Below are 24068 nucleotides of genomic sequence, written 5' to 3'. Positions count from 1 at the left end.
TAGGTATAAACATTGAAAAAGAAAAGAAAGCTTTCTTCTCACTTTAAATGAAATTAAATCAAAAAACTTAAGAAAATTATTGCCATAAGTCTTTAGTCAAAGAATTTAAAAATAATAATTTTGGCAATCGCTTTCCTAAAATGCGGTTCCTAGTTTTTCTGACAATATTTCCCGCTTTCGAAAATAACCTTTCAGCTGGTGCAGAAGTGGCCATAACTGAGAAGTGTTTCAGAGCCAAGGCAGTTAACCTTGGGAAAGTTCCTTCAGAGCTTCTCCATAAATCGAGAGGGTCCATTTTAAGATTTGATAATGGTGCCGCAATATATAAGTCTAATTCTGAATTTTTGGTAGTTGACGTATGAGCCGCCATTATTTTTTGCTGGTGTACCTGCCATATATCTTGTCCGTCGTTACAAAAATCGATTTAAAATGCCTAATTCATATAATCGATTTATTAAAAATCGATTTTTACAATTAATAAAATCGATTACAAAAAATCGATCGTAAGAAAAAAATAATCGATTAAAATAAAAATCGATTATTTATTCACATCCCTAGTTGATCTATGCTGACTGCTGAGCGCTCACTGCTCACTGCCCAAGAGTTGATGTTTATGTACATTCATATACATTTATAATTTATGATAATAATATAAGATATATACTAAAAACAGTCCGAAAATAATGCAAATTTACATAGATTGGTAAGTATAACTTTAAAAATATTAATATAATAATAAATAATACAAAGTAATATTGCACATATTGTACCCAGTTTTAAGTATAATAAACTTAAAAGAGACCAAATATATATTATTTCTACTACAAACACTCTTAATACATTTTAACATTTGTTTTGACCGAACAATTAACAAAGTACTTCACTATTTCTACCGTTGTTTTCATGACTTGTAAAAATTAAATCTTCTTCTGATAGAGTCCAAAATATTAATTTTGCTAAAGTATCAACAATTCGAATTAAATTTTTGAGAAATTTTCGTTATTTTATCATTAAGGTGTTGTGTATTATGGAATTGTACAACCTAAAATCAATTTGTACTTGCATAATATTTATTTTTTATTACACATGCCATCTTAATTTGGCTTAAAAATCTGTGTTAAAAATATATGAACTTCAATTATGATGAATGGTGATCATACCCATAGCCTTGTTGGGGTTTGGGTGGTAAGTAGTTTCATTTTAATTTATATAAAGAAATACTTGGTTCATTTGATAGAAGAAAAAAAAATTTAACATAATATATTGTGATTTTTACTAAGCAGAATTAATTAACAAATATGATCTTGTAGCTGGAATACTTATCTACATTGCAAAATATTGTTTTTTTTTCTCTCATACTTAGTTCACATAACTTGTTGCAGAAGTTTGTAAATAACCTTCTGAATTTAAAAGGATTTTTTAAAAGAGCATAGAAATGTAAGTAAACATTACAAACTCGCAAGGTAAGGACATTGTTATATTTACTATATACTATGGTTCTGTTAATGATTTGTATTTTAGATTCAAAGATGGGTCCACCTAAGAAAATAAAAAAGTATGATTCTAAGCCTGGAGGAGAGAGATCAGGTAAATAATTTAGCCATAGTGTTCTGTTCACTGATCAATGTTATTATTGTGGCCATACTTATCAATAATGTTAATGTGTTTAACTAATCCCTCTGTAGTTTCTATTGAACTTACCAATGTAGCAATTAAGCTAATTACATTCATCATCTAAAAATATAGCTTTGAAATGTGTACTGGATAAATTACAAATGATCAGGTAGAACTGCATACATACAATAAAAATGGGGAAATAGCACCTAAATATCAGCTTGGATTCCCAACATATAAGGTTTTTTCAAATAGCATTAATACTCTGAAGTGTAACTTAAAAGCGGTCGGGTATTCTGACTTGCTACCTATTCTGCCTGACTCCATTAGTTACACTACGAGTTTTATAATTTTTGATACAGTCCATGAAAACAAATAGTGCTTGTTGTTTTTTCAATTGCCATTTCTGAAATCAAATTTTCAAGAATGTTATTGGTAAATGTTCAGGTAAAAAGAAAAAAATTGAAGAAGAGATAACAATAGATTTAGTTGATGATGATAACAATGAAAATACTGGTGTACCTGTGGCTGCTACACAGGATGCTGAGAAAAATGACCAAGTACCAGAAGATGAGTTTGGAGCCAAAGACTACAGGTAACAATAGTAAAATTACACAGGTATATTTGATTTTGATAAATTCAATTTCTCACTCCCCTAATTTGTACTATTTTAGAAGTCAAATGGAATTGAAGTCGGATAATGCAAGCCGTCCCCTTTGGGTAGCACCAAATGGTCATATCTTTTTAGAAGCATTTTCGCCTGTTTACAAGCATGCCCATGACTTTTTAATTGCAATTGCTGAACCTGTATGTAGGTAAGTTAAAAATTTAAGAAAAACGCTTTCTATAAAATAAGATACAAGGCATTGATATTTTTGGACATTAACATCTCTCAGTCTTTATTGCTATCTTTCAAAACAATCATATTGCAGAAGTAGAATGTTTGTTTTGACTGTAATAATAGATTTATTATCTTAAATAGATTGCTGGTGTATAGAATAGATTAAGAGTTGCCGCTTTAACTTGGTAGTGTAAATAGAGGTCTATGTATATCACAAATCTATTTTTTAAAACACCCTTTACGTAATACTTAAGCCACAGTTGCAGTAGCGTATGATAGTTCCACCCTTATTTAAGAAAATCAAACAGTATCAAAATTTTTATCTGTACTTATTACTACTACTACAAGAAAAGTGATTGTAAAATTTTCCATGCATTTTTAAAGACCTTTAAACTTATTACAGGCCCCAACTGATTCATGAATACAAGTTGACAGCATACAGTTTATATGCAGCTGTATCAGTGGGTTTGCAGACCAATGACATTATAGAATACCTACAGCGGCTCAGCAAATGTGCAGTGCCAGCAGGAATCATGGAGTTTATCAAACTATGCACATTATCCTATGGAAAAGTCAAACTTGTTCTTAAACAAAATAGGTAAGATATTCTAATTACCTCATTATATGCGTACGGTTTCTGGGTCATCTTGATGTTACCAATAATTGAGGACTGTTGTTTTATTCTATTTTAACCAGTCGCGTACAAGAATACGATATAAGCATAGTAATGATATGTAATGGTGAAAGTGAGTGCCTGCGTCTGGCTATAGTCTTGGGGCGGAATTCCCATAATTTAGATAGTTGCTGTGAGACGAATAATTGCAATGTATCAGTTGAAGAGAGTGCCTGCATCTCGCTATACTCTCGGGGCGTAAATGGGACGATTTAGGAAATCGCCATGTTTATAAAACTAAGAAAACGTGAGAGAAAAATCGTACTCGTACAATATTTTTATAAATATTATTTTATGCCATTTTTGTGTGCCGGAAAAATGTATACATCTTATATTATATTACGTATATACAATACCTTATCTTCTCTATTTAGGAATCTAAAAAATTTAAATTGCTATTTAAAGATATATTCTTAATTGCATTTTATATACATATATATTGCATAATGCAGGTATTTAGTCGAAAGCAAGCACGTGGAAGTACTCCAGAAGTTGTTACGGGATCCTGTGGTGCAACAATGCCGACTACGCAGAGATGGTGATGATGAGCTCATGTCGTCTGTGCTACCAAACAAACCGACTACAGCTACTGCAAAACCTGGTAAAACTGTTTATTTATATTAAAACTTGATTAGCCTGACAATTATAGTTTTTCTTTATATGTAATCATGTGTGTGTAACACGTATATTTATTTTTTTTGCCCCGCGCACCACCACTTTGTGGAACCAGCTGCCCACTGAAGTATCAATTTGACTTAGGGCCTTAGGGTCCTTCAAGAAAGAGCGTACCAATTCTTAAAAGGCCTCTAAATTTACAATTACTACCAGTTCGCAAGTCAAGGGCGTAAAGCGGGCAACACGAATATAACAAAACTCTATTAACTTTATTTAATGCCCAATTATATATCCGAATTGAATGTCATGAATCATTATTCACATCTATTACCAACGAAGCTTCGTTCGTAGGTGGTCATATCTTAATATATATATTTCTTGTGTGCGTGTGTATGTGACTGAACTCCTCCTAAACGACTGGACCGATTTAGACGAAATTTTTTGTGTGTGTTCAAGGGGATCTGGGAATGGTTTAGATTCACAATTTTGTCCGCTGGACAATGCTTTTTTAATTAATTTTCAATTTATTAGTTGTTGTTGATTTTGGAATGTTTTACATTGGATCCGACAGACGGCGCTACCATCGCACTGTCAAATTTTAAATAATATTCGAATTTTAATTTTAGTCTGTCCCGAAATTTAAAAAAAGTTTTGTTATCATTGTGTTATATCGTGTGTGACCATGTGCTGGATCGTTAGATATTGTCATAACATTTGAATAATAGTTTTCATCAAAATGGCTTATTAAAAATTGAAATTTTGAAATTAAAGACGTGTAGACAGGACAACGTCTGTCGGATCCGCTAGTTTCTATATAACATACTCACCCATAATACAGGTGTCCCTAGTGTGCGATATGGATTGATGAAATACGTATGTGTTTTTTTAGATAAATTTAATATATTTTTATAGATGACAAGCCAGCACCAAACGGCAGTGTGCCTGAAGACATCAGCCAGTTCTACCAACAGTTAGATAAGGATGATGACGATGAAGAAGCTACGGACATTACAGCAAACGCAGCGGTGGCCTTTGAAGTTGATCCCGATAAAATTGAGGTATCCTAAAAAATCTTTTTTTTAATGATATAAAATACCGTTAAATCATGACCCTAGAACCAGCTTCTACAACTAAATGTTTTTGTGTAAAGATATTATATATCCTGTCGGCAAATCTCTACAATTCCAATACAAAAATCATCAGCGATTTAGCGTCATCTGCGTATACCCAACAGACACTATATTTCGTAACATTATGCTTACTAGAATTGATTTGGTCATCCGTATGTGCATCCTACTTGAATTTAGTCAAATTAATATAACCGTTTATTAAGTCGTGCATCTTAAACAAAAGACAAAAATTAAGAACATTTTTATTTTATAACCGGTAAATTAATACGTATCTTATATCGCGATAAAACTGTTTATTTTTCTACTTCCTAATCTCGTTTACCAAAATAGCATTCAAACAACTTTTTACAGGTGATACAAAAACGTTGTATCGAATTGGAGTATCCCCTGTTGGCAGAATACGATTTCCGAAACGATGCAGTTAACCCCGATATCAATATTGATCTCAAACCCACAGCTGTTCTGAGGCCATATCAAGAAAAGAGCTTGAGAAAAATGTTCGGAAATGGACGAGCGAGGTATTACATTAAAACTATAAATAATATTTGTACTTTATATTCTTAAACAACATAGGGGTGGGGGTGGTCTTTTATTATTTGGTGATTACGGCAACAGTAATTAGTTACCTTTTTATACACATTACACACACATTGTCTTTTCTTGAAACTGAAATGCATTTCCGAGGATACCTTGATATTTGACTACTATTGATTTTGAAAGATTTGCTTATTGCTGACAAGATGAGTAGGGGGGGTTAAATTGCAGTAAATCTCTTTACGAAATACCTGAACGGACCCTTTTTCACTAATAAATGTTGTAAATTCTACCCAATTCGTGTACTTACTAATTTTTATTAATGAAATTATGTATTAATAATACTTGAACCGCCCCTTATGCCACAGAACAAATTTTAGAATTTTTATTATGTTAAGCGAGCATAGTAATAATGATTCTAACAAATCTAAAAGGTTTATTTAAAACTGTTTCTTTAGAGAATCCTTATTATGCAACCAAAAAACTATTACAAGAGTATAAAAAGTTACTAAAACACGACGATTATTTATTTCGAGTTCAAAATTCCTCACCAGCCAAAGTTGAATATAGGAATGTTGAAGTAGATTTTGTAAAAATTGTTCTTATTAAACGCGTTCTTATTCTGTTTATTCAATATGAATACTATAATACATGCCATATTGATAACTTCCTCCAACGGTTTTTTGAAGCAATATACTACATAATATGGTTAAACATTGTTTGTTTGTTTTTAATATGGTTCAAAATAAACATATACTATATAATATGTTTTGGGTCTTATACATTATATCATATATTATATTGTTCTTATTTTACATTTAGTTTATATAAAAATGATTAATTGTATACTGTTGTCATTAAATGTTTTGTATTGTTCCACATATATATAAACCACGCCAGTGTATCTGGTCACCCAAGGATGTCCCTTGTTTTGGGACCAGCGTTTTTGCTACCGTATTATATATATATATTATGTATAAAGCTGTCTTATTTTTCTGTTTAAAGGTCTGGGGTAATAGTACTCCCATGCGGTGCCGGAAAGTCGTTAGTAGGCGTAACAGCAGTGTGTACGGTCCGCAAACGAGCTCTTGTCTTGTGCAATTCCGGTGTCTCCGTCGAACAGTGGAAACAGCAGTTCAAATGCTGGTCTACGGCTGACGATAGCACCATTTGCAGGTATATAGATATAGTCTTAAACATAACATAATATTATGTTTTTATCCTAGAGTATAAATGTACTTTTATATATGTCCCGGAAATGTCACTCCACTCATATGGACGTCATTAGCAGGCTTCGTCGCCGTCGTCTTTGATGACACGAATATTGATCGTACAATATTTGGAATTCCTTTTGACACTAACAAATAACACTTTTAGCTTAAATTATAACGAAAAGTAGATTCAGGAACTTAATCTCACTTTTAATTACAATCTACTCGACTCAACTCGAATGAAGTAGTTTTATTTCTTCCCGAAAAATCAAACCTTTATCAGATATTCCACGGCCCGGGGATGACCTCGTCCGGGGGGTAGGCCAAGTAGGGCATTTAAAAAAAAAAAAAAAAAAAACCTCGCATCGCCGCAATACTCCACTCAATACTCAATCTGTACTGAGTACTGTGTCTCGCTCCCTGAACGCACGGTCAAAAGTTAAGATGGCGGCAATTAGATGATTCCAAACTATGCAAATATTAAAACAAATCAAATTAAATTATGATTCTTAAAGGTATTATAAGAAATCCCAATGACTAACCACAGCAACAAGAAAAATCAACGATCATAACATTTCCTGATATCCTAATCCATATATTGACGTGTGACAAACTTTGTCCTAATTAAAAGTACACTTTAGGTTCACGTCAGAAGCCAAAGACAAGCCCATGGGCGCTGGTATCCTAATAACGACCTACTCTATGATCACCCATGGGCAAAGACGATCATGGGAAGCTGAGCAGACGATGAAGTGGCTCCAAGCACAAGAATGGGGTTTGGTGGTTCTGGATGAGGTCCACACTATACCGGCTAAGATGTTCCGAAGAGTTCTCACTATCGTACACTCACACGCTAAATTAGGTACCTATTTGTACTATACTATTATTGTGAGGGATACCGAAAAGCATTCAAAATGTCTTCTATTCTCTATATGCTTTCTATGCTTTATTTCTTCTTTTTCAAGTATGTATGTCTCTATATATATATGTAAAATGTATATGTTAAAATGGCAATATAAGTCATTGACCTTTATGGGGTTGTTGTGACACGATAAATATTTGATATACATTTTTACGATGACGTACATTCGCACAAGAGTTCTGTATTTGCACACCCAGTGCGTTCTCATTTGTTAATAATATTTGAAAGTTTTCCTAAATAAATTCCTAGATTTTCTTTTAATATTTTCTGATAATAATCAAAATAAAATTTCCAGGTCTAACCGCAACCCTCCTCCGTGAGGACGACAAAATAGCAGATCTGAACTTCTTAATCGGGCCAAAGTTGTATGAAGCCAATTGGCTGGAACTGCAGGCGGCTGGCTTCATTGCTCGTGTCCAATGTGCAGAAGTCTGGTGCCCTATGACACCTGAGTTCTACCGGGAATACCTCGTGCAGAAGTTAGTATTTTCAAGTATTTGTAGTACTTACCATATCAGTGTACATTTAATTAAAATCTCTTGAGTATTAATATTGTACAATTTAAGTTATAGAACTTGTTCCTGCGTTTGCGCATGCCTTATTACGTTGAAATTAATCTTATAATCAACTTTATTAATAAAGTTTTGACATGTTATAACCGCCTTCTAGGGAAATAAATTTAAAACCCCGAAAATGGGCACTTTTTGTAAAGCAATATTTTTGTTAAATAAATATTAATTTCAGAATCAACAAAAAAATGCTACTCTACGTAATGAATCCGTCAAAGTTCCGGGCGTGCCAATTCCTCGTACGCTACCACGAACGACGCGGGGACAAAACAATAGTTTTCTCAGACAACGTCTTCGCGTTACGCCATTATTCGGTCAAAATGAACAAGCCATACATTTACGGACCCACATCGCAGAACGAAAGAATACAAATCCTACAGAACTTCAAGTTTAACCCAAAGGTTAATACGATATTTGTGAGCAAAGTCGCCGATACGAGTTTTGATCTTCCCGAAGCGAATGTTCTGATACAAATTTCTTCACACGGAGGTTCGAGGCGGCAAGAAGCACAACGGTTAGGTATGTACAATGCCCGAATTCCGGATAATTCTGGATCGTCAAATAGACATAAATCTGGCTTCAAGATCTGTCAAAGCAAATTTCTAGATAAATTCAGACATTGATATACTGCTCTGAAATTTATGAATAATTAAAAATCATTAACTGTCCCGAATATTAAAACGAGGTAGTTATTTTACGATATATTATTATTACCAATTCTTACTGGTGATATTAAGACGATTTCGAAAAAAAATAATAAAGCCCCAGAAAATTATCAAAACTATTAAATTTCACTCAATGTTATTATTATCCGACCATGTTGAAAAAATGTATAAGGGGCCGTTTCAGCATATTTACTGCCATTTTGTAATAAGAGAACCAGAAACAAATTTTATTTTTATTTAATAAATACATAATTTATTATATTTGCAGGTCGTATTCTAAGAGCTAAGAAAGGTGCGATCGCAGAGGAATACAACGCGTTCTTCTACACATTAGTCTCACAAGATACTCTGGAAATGGCATACAGTAGGAAAAGACAACGGTTCCTTGTCAATCAGGGATACAGTTATAAGGTATGTATTATAATAAAAAAAATGAACCTTTAAGTGTAACGATTTTTCAACTTTTTTTCGCATGATTTTTCGAACATTGTAAATTAACTTAGTACATATTTTATTTTATCATATTATATCTACTATGGCCAACGTGCGACTCTCAATTCTGAGGTCGTAACTTCGAAAGCCGGCTATGCACTATAGTTTGTATGTGCGCATTTGATACTCGCTCGTATGGTGAAGGAAAACATCGTGAGGAAACCACCCATGTTGCCTTAGACCCAAAAAGTCAGCGACGTGTCAGGCATTGCTGATCACGAAATAGAGACAGATCTAGAGATATTTTTTACATTTATTCATAATATATTTGATAAGGCTGAAAATCATATAATAAGAATTTAATACAAATAAGAAAACAGTCTTAATTTACAATATGTTTTTTACTCATATGTCAACTGTCTATTAAAGGTTATTACGGAACTGAAAGGAATGGATCAAGAGCCCGATTTAATGTACGGGACCAGGGAGGAACAAGGCATGTTGCTACAACAGGTATATATTTTTCTAGTTAAATACATAAAATTATAATATCTTTAGTTTTTTTTTTGTTTGTGTATCCCGATACTGGCTGGAGGGTGCAAACAGCCGAAAAGTCAGTCTGAATTTATTATCTGCAAGCTTATAATATTTTTATTATTTTTATCACATATTATTTTATGAAAAAAATATGATTTAGATTGTTTCTGGATTAAGAAAGGCCTGTGATAACGTTTTAATGGCCAAAGTCTAAAAGCTGTAATATCTATAAATGTTTGATGTTTTGAAGGATATTGTAGGTTTCTTACAACCTTAAGGAGGAACCTCATCCACGTTTTTTCATAATTCGTCTAGTCTAACTGTCATAAATAACTAATTTATGTGATAAAATGTTTGTTACACTTATACAATCAATACGAAGCGTATGATAGACGTCGTCTCATGGTTTTGCAGGTGTTTAATTGATGTGTTGGTTGCATTCATGAATTCATAATAAATTCCTACTATAGATGAACAATGAGATCGATTAATAATGATGGGTAAGACGTCACACAAAATTGAATTTATTTTGTAGGTATTAGCAGCATCTGAAACAGAATGTGAGGAAGAGAGGGAGGGTGGACTAGGCGGAAGTGGAGGCGTGTCACGTCGCGCAGCCCCTCTCTCCTCTTTGGCTGGAGCTGATGATGCACTGTATCTGGAGCATCGCCGTGGACAGCATAATAAGCATCCGCTTTTTAAGAAGTTCCGATACTAATTTGCTAGGTCTGTCATATTTGCCTTCAATGTGAACTTTTTAGTGTCTTCGACAAAACTTATTTTTTCTTTTTGTTTCAGATGCATAAACATACAAATTTAATAAACTGATTCCACAATAAAATTGTTTTTTTTAATAATTTTCGCCTTTCCCACACCCAAGTTGTTCCGACCCGCAATAATGGTAGCATTTTTCAGTAAATCCGAGACGGAGTCTGGCGTTCCTGAGTGGGCCATAGTCGAAGTGCAAGGGCTCATACAAATTAAGAAGGATCAGCCTGGACCAACTGTTGTCGGGGACTTGCATTTCTTCAATAGGAACAAACATCCCGTACTAATCTTAGGGCATCATGTTTTGAACGGAAAAGAGATGAAACTAGAACATCCAATGGCGGTTATTGAAAAATACGAAAATAACGGCAAAGTTGAATATGCGGTTAAAGCTGTAGTTAAAAAGAAATTATTGTTTAAGTCGCGACCGAAACCTATTATATCAAACGTTGCTGACAGAATTTGAAATAAATTATATTTGTTTATTTGTTGTTTTAATTGAAGCACATTTTACCTAAAGGACTGAAACGGTTCAAATTTCTTACTTGTTGCATACAATAATATTAAAACCGCTAATAAACTTTTGCTATCAAATCTAGACGGGCAATTATTGCATTGCTTAAATAAAGTTTAAGCATTAAAAAAAAATTGATTAAGTGCGTTTCTATGTAAAAAATGGCATGTAAATGGGTTTTACTGTAATTGGCCTGCCTAACACAACACGGAATCATATACAAATAATTTAGTACTATGCATGATAGTTAACTTAAATAAATTACTCACATGATAGTGTGATTATAACTATATGTTTCTTTATCAGGAAGGAGATAGTAAACATCTTTGTACTGATATTATTTTTCCTTCATTTTCTTAGAAATTAGACTCCGTGTAAAATTCTGGGGCTTATGTCCTGTTTTCTTTAAAAAAAATATGATTAAAGAAATAGATCAACAACAAACAAATGTCTAAAGGTGGTAACTAACATCTAATTTTTCGCTCGATGTGAATATTTATTCGTTATGAGCATGCTCATAACAATGCTCACAAAACCTGAATATTCGTGATTCGCCTGTCCTCCTTCCCATCCATAGTTGCAGTCAAAATGGCGGACGTAGAGGTGGTGGCGACTGACTCGCCACTACTCGCGTGACGACTCTACGTGGGACCAACAACCGACAAAACCGACATAAATAACTCACATACACTATTTTATATATTAAGTAGCGAAACATTACTTTGGAATGCAATCTTTTTTATTCAAAATATTTTTTTACCTTGTCACCTTGTAAGTTACATGAAGCAGTTACTAGAAATTATCCAATTGAATGTGAAATATCAACACTATTTTTTGTACGAGTGAATTTAATTAATCTATATGCAATATGCACGTATTTAATTTGTGATTGCAATTTCATAATTGTAAAGTCGATAGAAACAAGAATTTCCGGTTAGTAACAAGAATATTAATTAAACAACAGTGTCGGCGAGTCTCAAGTCTCCACAGAAAATAAAATAAGTGCTATTTTGGATAAACAAAAGATCTGAAATTATAAAAAAAATCATAACTTTGGTATCCCTGAGATCAAATCAACCCATGCGGGTCTATCAAACGGAACAGGGGAATTCCGTTGCTTGTTGAAGTGAAACTTCTTTAGAATCGTTGTGATTTCAAACCGGATGCAACGAAAAAGCGACAGTAAAAAGAGACAGAAACATTAATTCATATGATTTAACGTGGGAGAAAATGAGATAGATAAACTTCTTTCGAATCGTCGTGATTTCAAACCGGATGCAGCGGTAAAGAGAGACAGAAACATCAATTCATCATATGATTTAACGTGGGAGAAAATGAGATAGCAGGCATTATACAGCCTCTCTTTACTGCCGCTTTTTCATTTGATCGAATTTCAAACTTTCGATGTTTTAGTTTTTCCCAAATTAAAAATTTATATTAAACTTATAAATTAAAATTTATCATTAAAATATACTGTTTTAAAAGAACACACACATTTAGATAATGGAAAATGATTAATTTATATATGATTAATAATAAAAAAAATGTTTTTGAAGGTTTCACTTCTACCATGTGTGAATTGCACATATGTTTTTTTTTTCGGTCGGTATATTTTGTCTATTACGGGGGATTAATGTACCTAATAGGAGGCATACGGGCAGAAAGCTCACCTGAAGTTAAATGATACTGCCGCATGGACACTAACATTGCCCGAAGTGCGTTGCCGGCCAGTTTATTTTTAATAGCCCAGAGGTAGGGAGATAAGTAAAATTATACAATTAATTTTAGAAAGGCACTTTATTTTCTCCAAAAAAACAGAAAATAAGTTATTGCTATGCTTAAACACAAATAAAACTAATCAAATTACATCTAGGTAAATCTACTTGTATTCGAAATTAATCTGATAAATGAATACCCCAATCAAGGTAGACTTCACAGATAAGGGGCCTGAGGCAAAAACCCGTCAACGTAGCAGGACGCCATGGCAGATTTAAAATTGTCATTTTCACAGTTTTGATGCGACAGCGAGCCAGACTACAGAAACAGGCTTTAGGGCCAAGGAATGAATTGCACCGAAAATACAAATGTAAATTACTTAATATTAAAAGATAGTATGTAAATTACGTCACCTATGACAATTTATCAATTTATATGTAAGTCAGTGCATAACTTTGGCTGAAATCATAAACTATTTTGCATCCTTTATATAAAGAAATAAACATCTAAAACAAATAGATAAACAATTTAATCTACAACATAACAATATAATCTATTTCTTAAGATCTAAAACCCTTAATTTAACACTTTTTCAAAACATGCAACGTCTTAACCACGTTTTAAACAGCAGTCTTTTACCAAATAAAACATGAAAGTGATTTTTTTAACGTAAAACATAAGAAATTTCATATATTCTTATATTTCTTTAAAAACATGGTTTGACGTTACCAAAAAAAATGCCAAATTATTGTATTAAATTGTCCTTAACAATACTTAATTCTAATTTTGTATATTTTAAACACGTTTAACATTGAAAAACTATTTCGATATGATAAGGTGAATCCCATTCAAACCATTCACTCTATCCGATATATTTAACTCGTTAATAAAACTAGACTTAAGACACCATTATATTACGTTCCATACATAACACATTATCCCTTTGTGTGTGTAAAAGTTGATTTAGTATAATGTATAAAAATATATTTACCGTTTCAAAAAAAAAAGTATAGTTTCAACTACTATGAAATAGTCCACCAATATAAAGTAACGCAATTGGTCAAGTCAGAAGGCCTATATTTATAGAGCTGTATTTATAATTGACCATGTTCATCAAAATTCATCACATACAAAGCAAATATATCTCGATCATCTTTTAAGTGTTAACTAGTAAACAGTAATTTCTTTTAAATAAAAGTTATAAAGAGAAGATTTAAAAAGAAAAAAAATAGCGAGATGTTACTAAAAGTATAGTTAACTATGAAGAAATTTCAAAAAGCTTTAACCGTTTCATCTGGCGATTTTTTGGAATTATAGCACAATTGTCTTTTTAAATATCCTAACAAAAACGTGATACATATCATACGGTGACAAAAATGTGGCAATATTTAAAGATCCATAAAAAATTACGTAAATATTTGCAATTCTAAATGTAAGGTTACAAAATAAAGATACTGAAGTAGATCTCTCACATAATAATCACAACGGTCAATTAGATAGTTAAGAGTTAAAATATGACCTTCAATTGTATCAGATGGAAACGGTTTATAGTTAAAGTCATACAGTTTAAGCGGCGTCAAGAGCCGCTCTTAAAAGTGCCTGACCTTCCTCTGATGTCCAGTAGGTGACGAGAAGATCCCTTTCAGACTCCAAGCTGGTCAAGAAAGACTGCTCGGCCCCTCCACACTTTCTCAAAGTAAGAAGCCGCTTCTTAAGAAGTGTGCCCTAAAAATGTTTTTGATTTATTAAAGATATACATACAGTTCATATTTATAAAGTTTTGTTATTCAACGAGTATTATCTTATCAATATAGGTTATGACCTAAATAGTTTTTATGAGTGTAGCATTAGTATGGAGAGAAGCGTAATAAATCACAAGTATTTTGATTTTATCAGAAATGGATTCGTTAGTAACATTTTTACTTGCTATTTTAATTTTGGATATTACTTGTAGCGAAGACAATGCAACTGTGCTGTACTACTATGGTTTAGTAAGTTTTTAATTTAAAAAGGAAACATACAACATGTTAAATATCAATAACTATATATTAACAGTTATCCGGTTTATTCAACGGATTCATTTTTATCCGACACAATTACATACACAAATTCTTAAAGAATCCGACATAAAAGACATTCTTTTATGGGTCTTTAGTTATAGAAGAGTGAGCACGTACTATTAATTATAGCGATAAAAATTGCATTCTAAAAACTGTAGAATAATAGGAGGAAAGTGAACGTGGTTTGCCTCGCTGTGGGCAAAGGCAAGCGTGCTCCGCTCTAGTGGCACGTTACTGGCGTCCGCGTGCGCTACTACGGCTTTGTCGATGCACGCGACGTCAGCGCTGCGACACACCCGCATCCCCCGATAGACTTATTGAACTCAACAATCGCGCTTATTTACAGGTATATTTTTCATGGATATTTTGATTCAATAATATAATATCAATAAATTTAGAATTCGTGTTGTGTTGTTTGACTTTATTTGTTTAAAGTCCAACTATATCTAAAGTTAACGTATAATGTATTTATACTTTTATATGTACATATTTCAAAACAAAAATATCTATTGAACTTTTAAAAATGCAGGATTTTGAAAGAATTTTAATCTCCCATTTACATACAAGTTTAACGAGTGCTATGTAGAAATATAAATTAAAAGGTTAATAAATTGATTACAGTTCTGCACTCCTGTCTCAACTTTGCCGAAGTGTAACCCAAGTGATACTCCACTTCACGTCGAGACATCTCACAAGATAATGAATCCGGACGAAATAGAGCAAATGCATCATCAGAACATACAACTCACACCACCCAAAATAACTCTTTCTTGCCGATGTCGGTATCCAAACTATTGGAAAATAAAAACTGAAGTTGACAATAATGCTACATATCATTGTTCATCTCTGCCCCTTTGCAAATCCGGCGACTTTTGCGGAAATGTCGATAACAATCTACTAACTCTATACCAATCTTGTTTGTGTCCCAAAAATCATATTTGTGTACACAACGGCGGTGTAACACACATACAAATAACTGAATTGTTATACCAAGGCCTTGGTTGGAAAGCTTTATGTCAACCAATTAGTGATGATTATAGCTATGAGGACAATTAGGCACACGTTTTGTATTTATAATATTTATGCTATAAACACAAGTAATTAATATCTAGTTTTCATATTATGTGAAGAAATACCAGCCTTCAGAAATTCAAAGCACCGTCATTACTGAACATCAAGATGCTAACCAAAGTTTTTCTCAGCATAGTAATGTATGTATTCCATGTTATTAATATTTCTATTCTATTCTAATCTAGGACTAACTTTAGAAGGAACCGAGAAACTAGGATCTGTGCGAAAAACAAATGAACGGTGAAATCCCGTTCGGTTACAGCCGTTTTAAAATTCCTTGACAACAATGTTACGCGTTATAGTTTAAAAGTAATCATGTTGATATATTATATGTCAAAATAAAACAATTGTTCGGAATAAATCAAAGGACGAATTACATTACTTTGAATAACCAACGCGCTTTTCTTTCCTCAACCTTCTAGTACCTGTTTTACCAAGATATTAATGGGTAAGAATCACGAGTGTATGGGAATGATAACAGAAAGATGTAAGATGGGTACTCACGTTTGGTGGTTCCAGGGCGATATCCCTTACAATGTTCCTGACTTGTTCGTCAAACCTGTCAGGCCACAGAGTGCGACTAATTAGTCCGCCGTTCAGTGCCTCTGACGCTGATATACGACGACCGAGGACCACCAAATCACTCACCTTGAATCATGTTTTTAATAAGCATTATGCAAGGAATACAGTATGAATCAAACCTAATAATTTTAGCGCTCGAAATGTTTAGTTAATTTTTATAAGGTTTTAAAAATTATTAAAAAAGACCAGTGTTGGCCTACTGGCAAGCGTGCGATTATTATACCTGAGGTCGTAGGTTCGATCCCTGGCTGTGCACCAATGAACTTTCTTTCTATGTGAACATCTTAAAAATGATGAAAAATCATGAAACAGATTCATAAATCTGAGGCCAATACCTAGAGGTTGTAGCGCCACTGATTTATTTTTTATTTTATTTGAAAAAATATAATCTATAAATAGAAATATGATTAAATACAAATAAGGGCAAAAGGTAATAATTTTACATTTCATTTATAATTTGCCATTATATGTTCGAAAGTGTTATAAATAAATTCACTTTCTTATGTTTGTTTCACACTACTATAATTGAATGCTCGCGATACTCACATAAAAACAAATTGGAAATCATATAAACTATCTGATAAATGAATCAGTTTGTTTCATGCCCAGTTAAAAATATAACACTCAGTCCAAAAATGTTTTGAATAAGTGAGGGTAGTTCATAAAGTACTGACCAGTGACTGCGGTAGGCCGCGATGTGGCGCAACAATGGCCGCTGCGCCAGGCAATGGGGGCGCGGCGGGTACGGCCAAAGCGAAAGTGGCGCATTCGGACGCTAAAGCCAAGTCACATAAAGACACTAGTGACACTGCCGGCCCGGAGCAAGCGCCCCATACGCCACAACAAAGGAGCTTGCTGTGTCCACTTGCAGCAGACAACAGCGCCCTATGGAATAATGATTTCTTTTTCAAGCAGTGATTGGTTTTTTTTCTGATCATTTCTGATGAAGTCCTTCATCTTGCATTAAGTAACAAAATACATATGTAATATCGGAGCTTTATTCATATGTCTAACTTCCATGTTAGACATGCTATATATATATATATATATATATAATAAAAAATACATAGAATTGCTTTATAAAATATATCAAAAAATACCTATTTGATTTTCCGAATTACCTTTATACATATTATGTTAAGACTTGGTAAGGCAAAGAGTATGCAAACAGGCATGGCCATTGAAACCATAGTCTATTTTACAAACTACCTACTTGATAAATTGGCCTTGACTGTATTAAAAGGTAGCAAAATGTTTGCTTACCTTACTGATTCTGCAAGATTGTATGCATTTTTGTGCCTGATTTCACTATTTTCATCTAAAAGTATGCTCAAGTCTAGATTAGAGCAGAGAGTTCCACATTGTGAGGAGAGCAAAGTCACTGCAACATCTGGGTTTTCATCTATATGTAGCAATGCCTTTTTTATTTCATTGAAAACCTGAAATTAAAAAATATACTTATGAAGGAGCTGGCCAATGTTATTTAATTGGCATAAAGGATAAACACACAGTGGATTACCACAGATTGAACTAAAAAAAAATACTTAATATTTTATGAAATCCCATAGGTAAAATTATTACAGGAAAAAATTTGATGGGTTTGAAGAAAATTGAAAATATTAACCTCAATGCTATCCTTAAGTCCTGTTTTTTTCAGACAAATTTCTGCCAGATGCTGCTCTATTTTTACTGATACAAATTTAAACATGTCAGAATTTTCTTTTTCACTCAAGTTGGTACCTTCAGGTTTTAGTTTTTTCTGTTTAGTTGGTTTGTCCAATGTCGTACTCTCTCGTTTCCTTTTATTTAGCGCAAGAGACAACTTTGAATTGAGTTTTTCTTTTAAAGAAAGACAATCTTCTTTGTTAATTAGGTCACTCTTTTCTTCTATTAAAGTTAGGTTTACATCAGATAAAAATGTTGATTCTTGAGACTGATCTTGTGACTCATTCATTTTCTTGTTATTCAGAGTTTGTGCCTCTATTTTTGTTTGTTTAGTATTTTGAGAGCCTTCCACATCACTCAGACGACGGGGACTCATGCAGCTACTTGAATATGAACTCGAGGAATGGCGACGATAAATAATGGAGTCATCAGCGCTGTGAGTCTCAAAATCATCACTCGCTGCAGGAGATTTAACTGAATTACTTAGTGATGGTCTATATTTACCACCTGAAAGCTTTTTTGCTTCCCCCTCTTCATATTTCAACTCCTTTTTTCTTTCTCTGAACTTCATTTCCTTTCCATCAGGAGTTGAACTTTGTAATTTTTTTATAAATTCTGCTTTGGTTTTCACATTTTTTCTACCTTTAGATGCTTCAGGAGTTAATTGGTAAATCATATTGACAGCACCCTCATCCATTAGCAACTTATCCACTTCAGTTAATCTTTTGTGTTGCTTGCTGTTTCTTGGACTAGGTTTTTTCCATTGAAGTTTAGATGATGGACTTCTTGACTTCCTCTGTTCTAATATAGGCATTTCTAGTTTACCCTTTTTCAAAGATGGTTGTTCTTTGCCTGAGAGAGATTTTAAAGGTGTTTTGCTTTTAGTAAATGTGTCAGGGTTGTCTGGATCATAAATAACCTTTTTCTTGATAACACGTGACAATCTTCTTTTTCCAGTACAATCTTCAATACTCTTACTATGCAGCTGTTCTTCAGTAACTAAACAATCAACAGATGATTGACTAGTTTGCTCTGCATTATTTTCTAAATTTTCCAACTCTATTTCTTTCTCATTAACTAAGTCACTCTTTTCAGCCTTTGGAACTATACTGTTAGTTTCAGGTTGTTCATCATCATCCCAATCCATAACTAATTCATTGACAATATTTTTATCCTTTTCTGCATGAGATTCAACGGTCACTTCATTTTTGGGTTCTTCTTTCTCTACAGCAATGTTTTCAATTACCTTTTCTTTTTCTTTACTTTTTGTAGCACTTCGTTTTGGTAGAACAACCAGCTCACTTTTTGTATCTTTTAGATTTTCAATTGATGTTTTTAAATTATCTTTTTCCTTATTTTTTGGTGTATTACGTTTTATCCCAGCATCTACATCAGTTTTTATACTATCCTCTTTGTTTTCAAAATTTTCTTTCACAGGTTTTTTTAACTGTTTTATGTATATCTGTTGTTCATTTCTTGGTGTTCTCCGTTTCCTAATTTTTTTAAGCATTGTAATTTGCTTTAATGCTTGCTGAACTTCCTGATCTGAACTCATTATTTCAGTGTTCTCTTTCACAATTTCTTCAGTTTGCAGATCGGGAACATCTTTACCTTCTAATATATCTAACAATTCCTCCTTATTAAATACTTCTACTTTTACAGTAGAATTATTATTTTCTGAAGTATCATTGATATCAGATGATTGAAGAACTTCACTTAACTCAATATTCTCTTCCAATTCACTTAAAATATTATTATGACTGCCAGAGACAGCTTCATTGCAACAAATTTCTGTTTGAACAATATTTTCGTTCCCATCATTATCATTTTTTTCTATTAATACCTCAGTTTCAAAATGAATACCTTCATTAATTAATGTTGTATATTCGACATTACACAATTCTGTGGTGGAATTCAGAACTAAATTTCCACTATTACCTTTTTCCTCATGGTCTTCTACCTCAACCATAGATGAGAGTACTTCATTTTCAACATTTTTACAATCCAGAGACGGTACAATATTTTCATTAGTAACAGAAGGTTGTTCAATATTACTTTCCATGTCTTTACTTGAAACCTCATTCATAACTTCAACAGGTTTTTCTGGTTTTTCTTCAGTCTGTTCACCAGAAACTGCAAGGCTCTTAGATCCTTCTGAACCGTCATTATCAATTATATTGAAAGAATCGGTAATGCCTATATTAACTTTTCTTGCAGGTTCAGAATTGTTATCTCCAGATTCAGGCATTTCCTCTATCGGCTTCTGCAGAACTATATCTTTAGGCTCAGGGTCTAAAATATTGTTTTCTTCTACTGATTCAACTATAATTTCCACACTTGAAGTAGAGTCAACTCCATTGGACTTGTGACATACATTCAAATCAGCGTTGTCGGTCGGCTTTACTTCGTGGATTTGCGTTTTGACATCATCTATACTAGAGCTAATTACTAGATGTTCGTCAACAGTTTCCATGATGCCGTTTGAGTAATAAGTAAATAAAGTTATATAGTTTATATATTTTATAACCTGGTGTTGATAAATAAATCAAATAAACATAAATGCACTCAACATCTTTCCAATGCTTAAGCGATAGTAGAACTAATTATAACAAAAATATGGAAATCGAATTGCTATAGGCACAAATTTCTGCTACTTTATTTCATTCATAGCAATTTACGAATCTTAATTCCAAAACTAAATTTTACTCTAGAATCAAGACGTAGTCACTAGACAAGCTTTAAATTACCACAGGTTACACTCTTACACAGTTTACTTTACAAGTGCAGATAAAACATGTTAAAACAGAATAGCTTAACGAATAGTTTTAGATTGTATGAAAAAATAAAAATATATCTGTAAGAGGTAGTAGTTGATGATTTTAAACGAAAAATGGATTGGGATGGTGTTCAGCTAAATCAGCATTGTCGAAGTGGCAGGCACAGCCACAGTGGACCGTGGTGTGGAAACGCGAACTTCATCCATCGAGCTGTGGTAGGAAAGAACTAAGAAGTGTATATGAGAGAGTGTACTGCTATATGAAACGATATGATACTGCTGATGATTTAGAGACATATATATGCCTATAATTCATCAGTGTACATCTACTTCACTTGTAAATGTACGAAGTGTTATATAATCTTTTGTTAATACAAATATCACAGATCACGTAGGTGTAAAGTACATATCGTCTGTACCGTTACTACTGTGTGTGTAGTCTTTCTAGCCTTCTAGGATGTGAAGTGCATTTAATTTTGAAGCTAATTTTAATTATTATTTATAATTAAACACAAACATCATGAATATTCTCCCAAAAAAAAGGTAATTAAGTGTTAATAATATTAAATCTTAATCTTATTTATACTAAATATTTTATAAGCTGTATTATATTTAAAGAAATATATACGTACCTACATTTATTTTAAATAATTATATTATAGGTGGCATGTACGAACGAAAGAAAATATTGCACGAGTGAGAAAAGATGAAGCAGAAGCAGCCGAAAAGGAAAGGCAAGAGAAAAAAAGAATAGAACAGGCAGATAAAGAACTACGTTTAAGTATTCTTAAGCAAAAAAGTAAAATAAACCTAGAATCTTTGAATATACAAACAAACTGCAATAATTTTAAAGAAGTCGAAAAAGATCTAGTGCATATAAATTTGTTTGACCATATTGAACATTCCAATAATAAAACCAATAAAGATCATGATAGAGAAGTTAAAGAGAAAAAAGAAGAATATGAAAAACAAATTGGCTATTTGACCTATCTTGGACAAGACACAAATGAAGCTTTAGGCAAAAAAAATTGGTATGACATAGCACCAGGAGCATCTCGATTCTCAAGACCAGAATATGTTAAAGATACATATGATAAACTTGTTCTTAAAGATGAAGATGGTAATCGAAAGAAAATAGATGTTGATGTAAGAAATGGTGAGATAGGATGGAAATCCAAACAAAAACATGATCCTTTCAACTCATTTAAACATCTTAGATCACAAAGAGACAACAATCAAAAACATATATCTACAAAAAATATGGTCAAAACCACTAAAAACAAAAGTAAACATAAGCTTATACCTGAAAAAGAATCTAATCTTCAAAAACTTAGAGAAGCAAGACTCAAACGTGAACAACAAGAGAAATATAAAGCTGAATTATTTCTATCAAAACTATCTGGTGTACCCAGAAATGAGAAGAAAGATAAAATTCCTAAAGTAATACCTAAGTACAATTCACAATTTAACCCAGAGATAGCCAGACAAAATTATAAATAGTTTGAACTGAATAAAAATTAAACATTGGTTTTATAACAAATATTGTTACATAGAAAATAAAATTTTATTTTATTATTTCTATTTTATTTCTTTAAGTATTCCTAACGCTAATCACTAATATCCAAACAATTACATTACACACAAGAGCCAAAATGGAACACACATTGAAACAGAAACAAAGCACAGTTGTAAGATTTATTGACTGGTAGATTAAAATATATATTTAATATGAAGGATCAAACAAAGCCATTATTATTAAAAGATAACTGAATTTTTTAAAGATTTTTTTAGTCACATTAAATATATCAATTTGCTGGTAATTTATGTGGTAACCTGTAGGTATGCAATACATAACCGAGTTTCGTAAATAGTTGGTCTTAGAACGAGGAATTTCGAATAAATTGGATTTGCCTTGTATTGCGTGATGAAAGGGTCTTAAAAAGTAAAAGCGATAACAAGTCAGGGCAGTCAATTAAACCATTGCAAATAGCATGTAAAAATATAAGGTTGGATTGTTTACGTCTACATTCAAGGGATTCAATACCAAAGTACTTGCAGTAATCTAAGTAGCTACTAAACTTTTGGAAATCCTTAAAACTTAAAAACCTTTTTTTGAATGTTCTCTATTGCTTCAATGTATTTCTTGTAGATGGGGGACCAAACAATGCTTGCGTATTCTAGTGTGTTCCTAACAAAAGCAAAGTACAGGCATTTTATATAATTATGTTATTGAAAGATTTGCATATACGTTTGACGAAGCCAGGTTGTTTATATGTTTTTCTGTTATATTATCTATATGATTAGAGAAACACATCTTATCATCTATTAGTATCCCCAAGTCTCCAACTAAATTGACCTCTTTAATTATTGTAACTCTTAATTTATGACAACATTTTATTTTCTTATGATTGCGAGTAAAAGTAATTTTACTACATTTTCCATTTAAGGATAGTTTATTTTTTTGTAATAGGTAGACTGGAAGTTTTGAAAGAAGCGCTTTATTTCACACCCGATCAAAAGTTTAGGCTACTTATATCAAAACTAAGCGGTAGTGCTTCCCCCTCTGAATCAACTTCCTAAGCCCATGAGTTAGGTATATAAGAAGCTCACCAAGCTGAACAATCACGACGACAGCCTTATTGATAATCGCTAATCAGCTGTTGGCCTTCTAGATATCTTAGGAGCTGGGCTTTAATAATGGATTCCTTTATTTTGGAGAACCTCCTTGAGGTTATATCAATTGGGCCATATTTGGACGGATCAGAGTGATCGCGATTTTATAAGTATCGTATGATCGGGCCAATCTCTTGCCAAATTTGGTAACTTTGCCGTTTAAAAAAAAACAAAGGGCCCACATTAAACGATTGTAGGCAAGTATGACGCTCACAAAACTTCTACCACAGCAGGACTCCAGTAGCCACTAGATCTGAACCCAAAAGCGCTAACCCATTCTTACGAAGAGGTCGCTTACACGGTAACAAGATGCCACCGTTTAGTTGGGCCGTGGAAAGGTTTTTCTAATTTAAGACACTCTTCTCACTTTTCAGACTATTACCTAATCCTTCCTACTTTAAATTACATGCGATGAATGAATGGAACGCGGTAAATCCAGCTTTAATGTGTTAAAAATATCATTTAAACTCCTCTTGTCAAAGACACACTTAAACCATAGC

General features: G+C 32.9%; 5 protein-coding genes across 6 annotated transcripts; 4 read left to right on the top strand and 1 right to left on the bottom strand.

Annotated features, from left to right (window-relative positions):
- The first annotated feature begins 563 nt into the window (after positions 1 to 563).
- On the top strand, positions 564 to 10860 carry LOC110992131 (general transcription and DNA repair factor IIH helicase subunit XPB). 2 transcript variants are annotated; one of them, XM_045629305.1, is made up of 17 exons: positions 564 to 703; positions 1383 to 1437; positions 1522 to 1587; positions 2062 to 2209; positions 2289 to 2429; positions 2859 to 3053; positions 3581 to 3729; positions 4656 to 4801; positions 5225 to 5391; positions 6413 to 6583; positions 7260 to 7480; positions 7836 to 8019; positions 8285 to 8628; positions 9043 to 9185; positions 9636 to 9719; positions 10279 to 10469; positions 10659 to 10860. In XM_045629305.1, the coding sequence occupies exons 3-16, from the start codon at positions 1530 to 1532 to the stop codon at positions 10459 to 10461; spliced, it is 2334 nt and encodes a 777-aa protein (XP_045485261.1). In that variant the 5' UTR covers positions 564 to 703; positions 1383 to 1437; positions 1522 to 1529; the 3' UTR covers positions 10462 to 10469; positions 10659 to 10860. The 2 variants fall into 2 exon arrangements, with proteins under 2 accessions (XP_045485261.1, XP_022113513.1); XM_022257821.2 differs by lacking the exon at positions 1383 to 1437 and having other exon boundaries at positions 573 to 703.
- On the top strand, positions 565 to 10996 carry LOC110992133 (chromosome transmission fidelity protein 8 homolog). The gene is made up of 2 exons (XM_022257823.2): positions 565 to 703; positions 10659 to 10996. Exons 1-2 carry the CDS (start codon positions 684 to 686, stop codon positions 10975 to 10977), a joined length of 339 nt encoding a protein of 112 aa, XP_022113515.2. The 5' UTR covers positions 565 to 683; the 3' UTR covers positions 10978 to 10996.
- A 1817-nt stretch (positions 10997 to 12813) lies between these two features.
- On the bottom strand, positions 12814 to 20886 carry LOC110992130. Its single transcript, XM_022257820.2, has 5 exons — positions 18079 to 20886; positions 17718 to 17893; positions 17129 to 17339; positions 16377 to 16520; positions 12814 to 14466 (listed from the first exon to the last, which is right to left on the bottom strand). Exons 1-5 carry the CDS (start codon positions 20590 to 20592, stop codon positions 14308 to 14310), a joined length of 3204 nt encoding a protein of 1067 aa, XP_022113512.2. The 5' UTR covers positions 20593 to 20886; the 3' UTR covers positions 12814 to 14307.
- Positions 14576 to 16276, top strand: LOC110992132. The gene is made up of 3 exons (XM_022257822.2): positions 14576 to 14732; positions 14968 to 15147; positions 15423 to 16276. The coding sequence occupies exons 1-3, from the start codon at positions 14640 to 14642 to the stop codon at positions 15855 to 15857; spliced, it is 708 nt and encodes a 235-aa protein (XP_022113514.2). The 5' UTR covers positions 14576 to 14639; the 3' UTR covers positions 15858 to 16276.
- A 410-nt stretch (positions 20887 to 21296) lies between the features above and the next one.
- LOC110992129 (leukocyte receptor cluster member 1 homolog) lies at positions 21297 to 22470 on the top strand. Its single transcript, XM_022257818.2, has 2 exons — positions 21297 to 21438; positions 21558 to 22470. Exons 1-2 carry the CDS (start codon positions 21416 to 21418, stop codon positions 22393 to 22395), a joined length of 861 nt encoding a protein of 286 aa, XP_022113510.2. The 5' UTR covers positions 21297 to 21415; the 3' UTR covers positions 22396 to 22470.
- The last annotated feature ends 1598 nt before the right edge of the window (positions 22471 to 24068 follow it).

The sequence above is a fragment of the Pieris rapae genome, chromosome 8 (genome assembly GCF_905147795.1).
Source record: "Pieris rapae chromosome 8, ilPieRapa1.1, whole genome shotgun sequence".
Taxonomy (NCBI): domain Eukaryota; kingdom Metazoa; phylum Arthropoda; class Insecta; order Lepidoptera; family Pieridae; genus Pieris; species Pieris rapae.
Note: the sequence above shows the minus strand (reverse complement) of the source record. Positions and strands in the feature narration are given on the sequence as shown.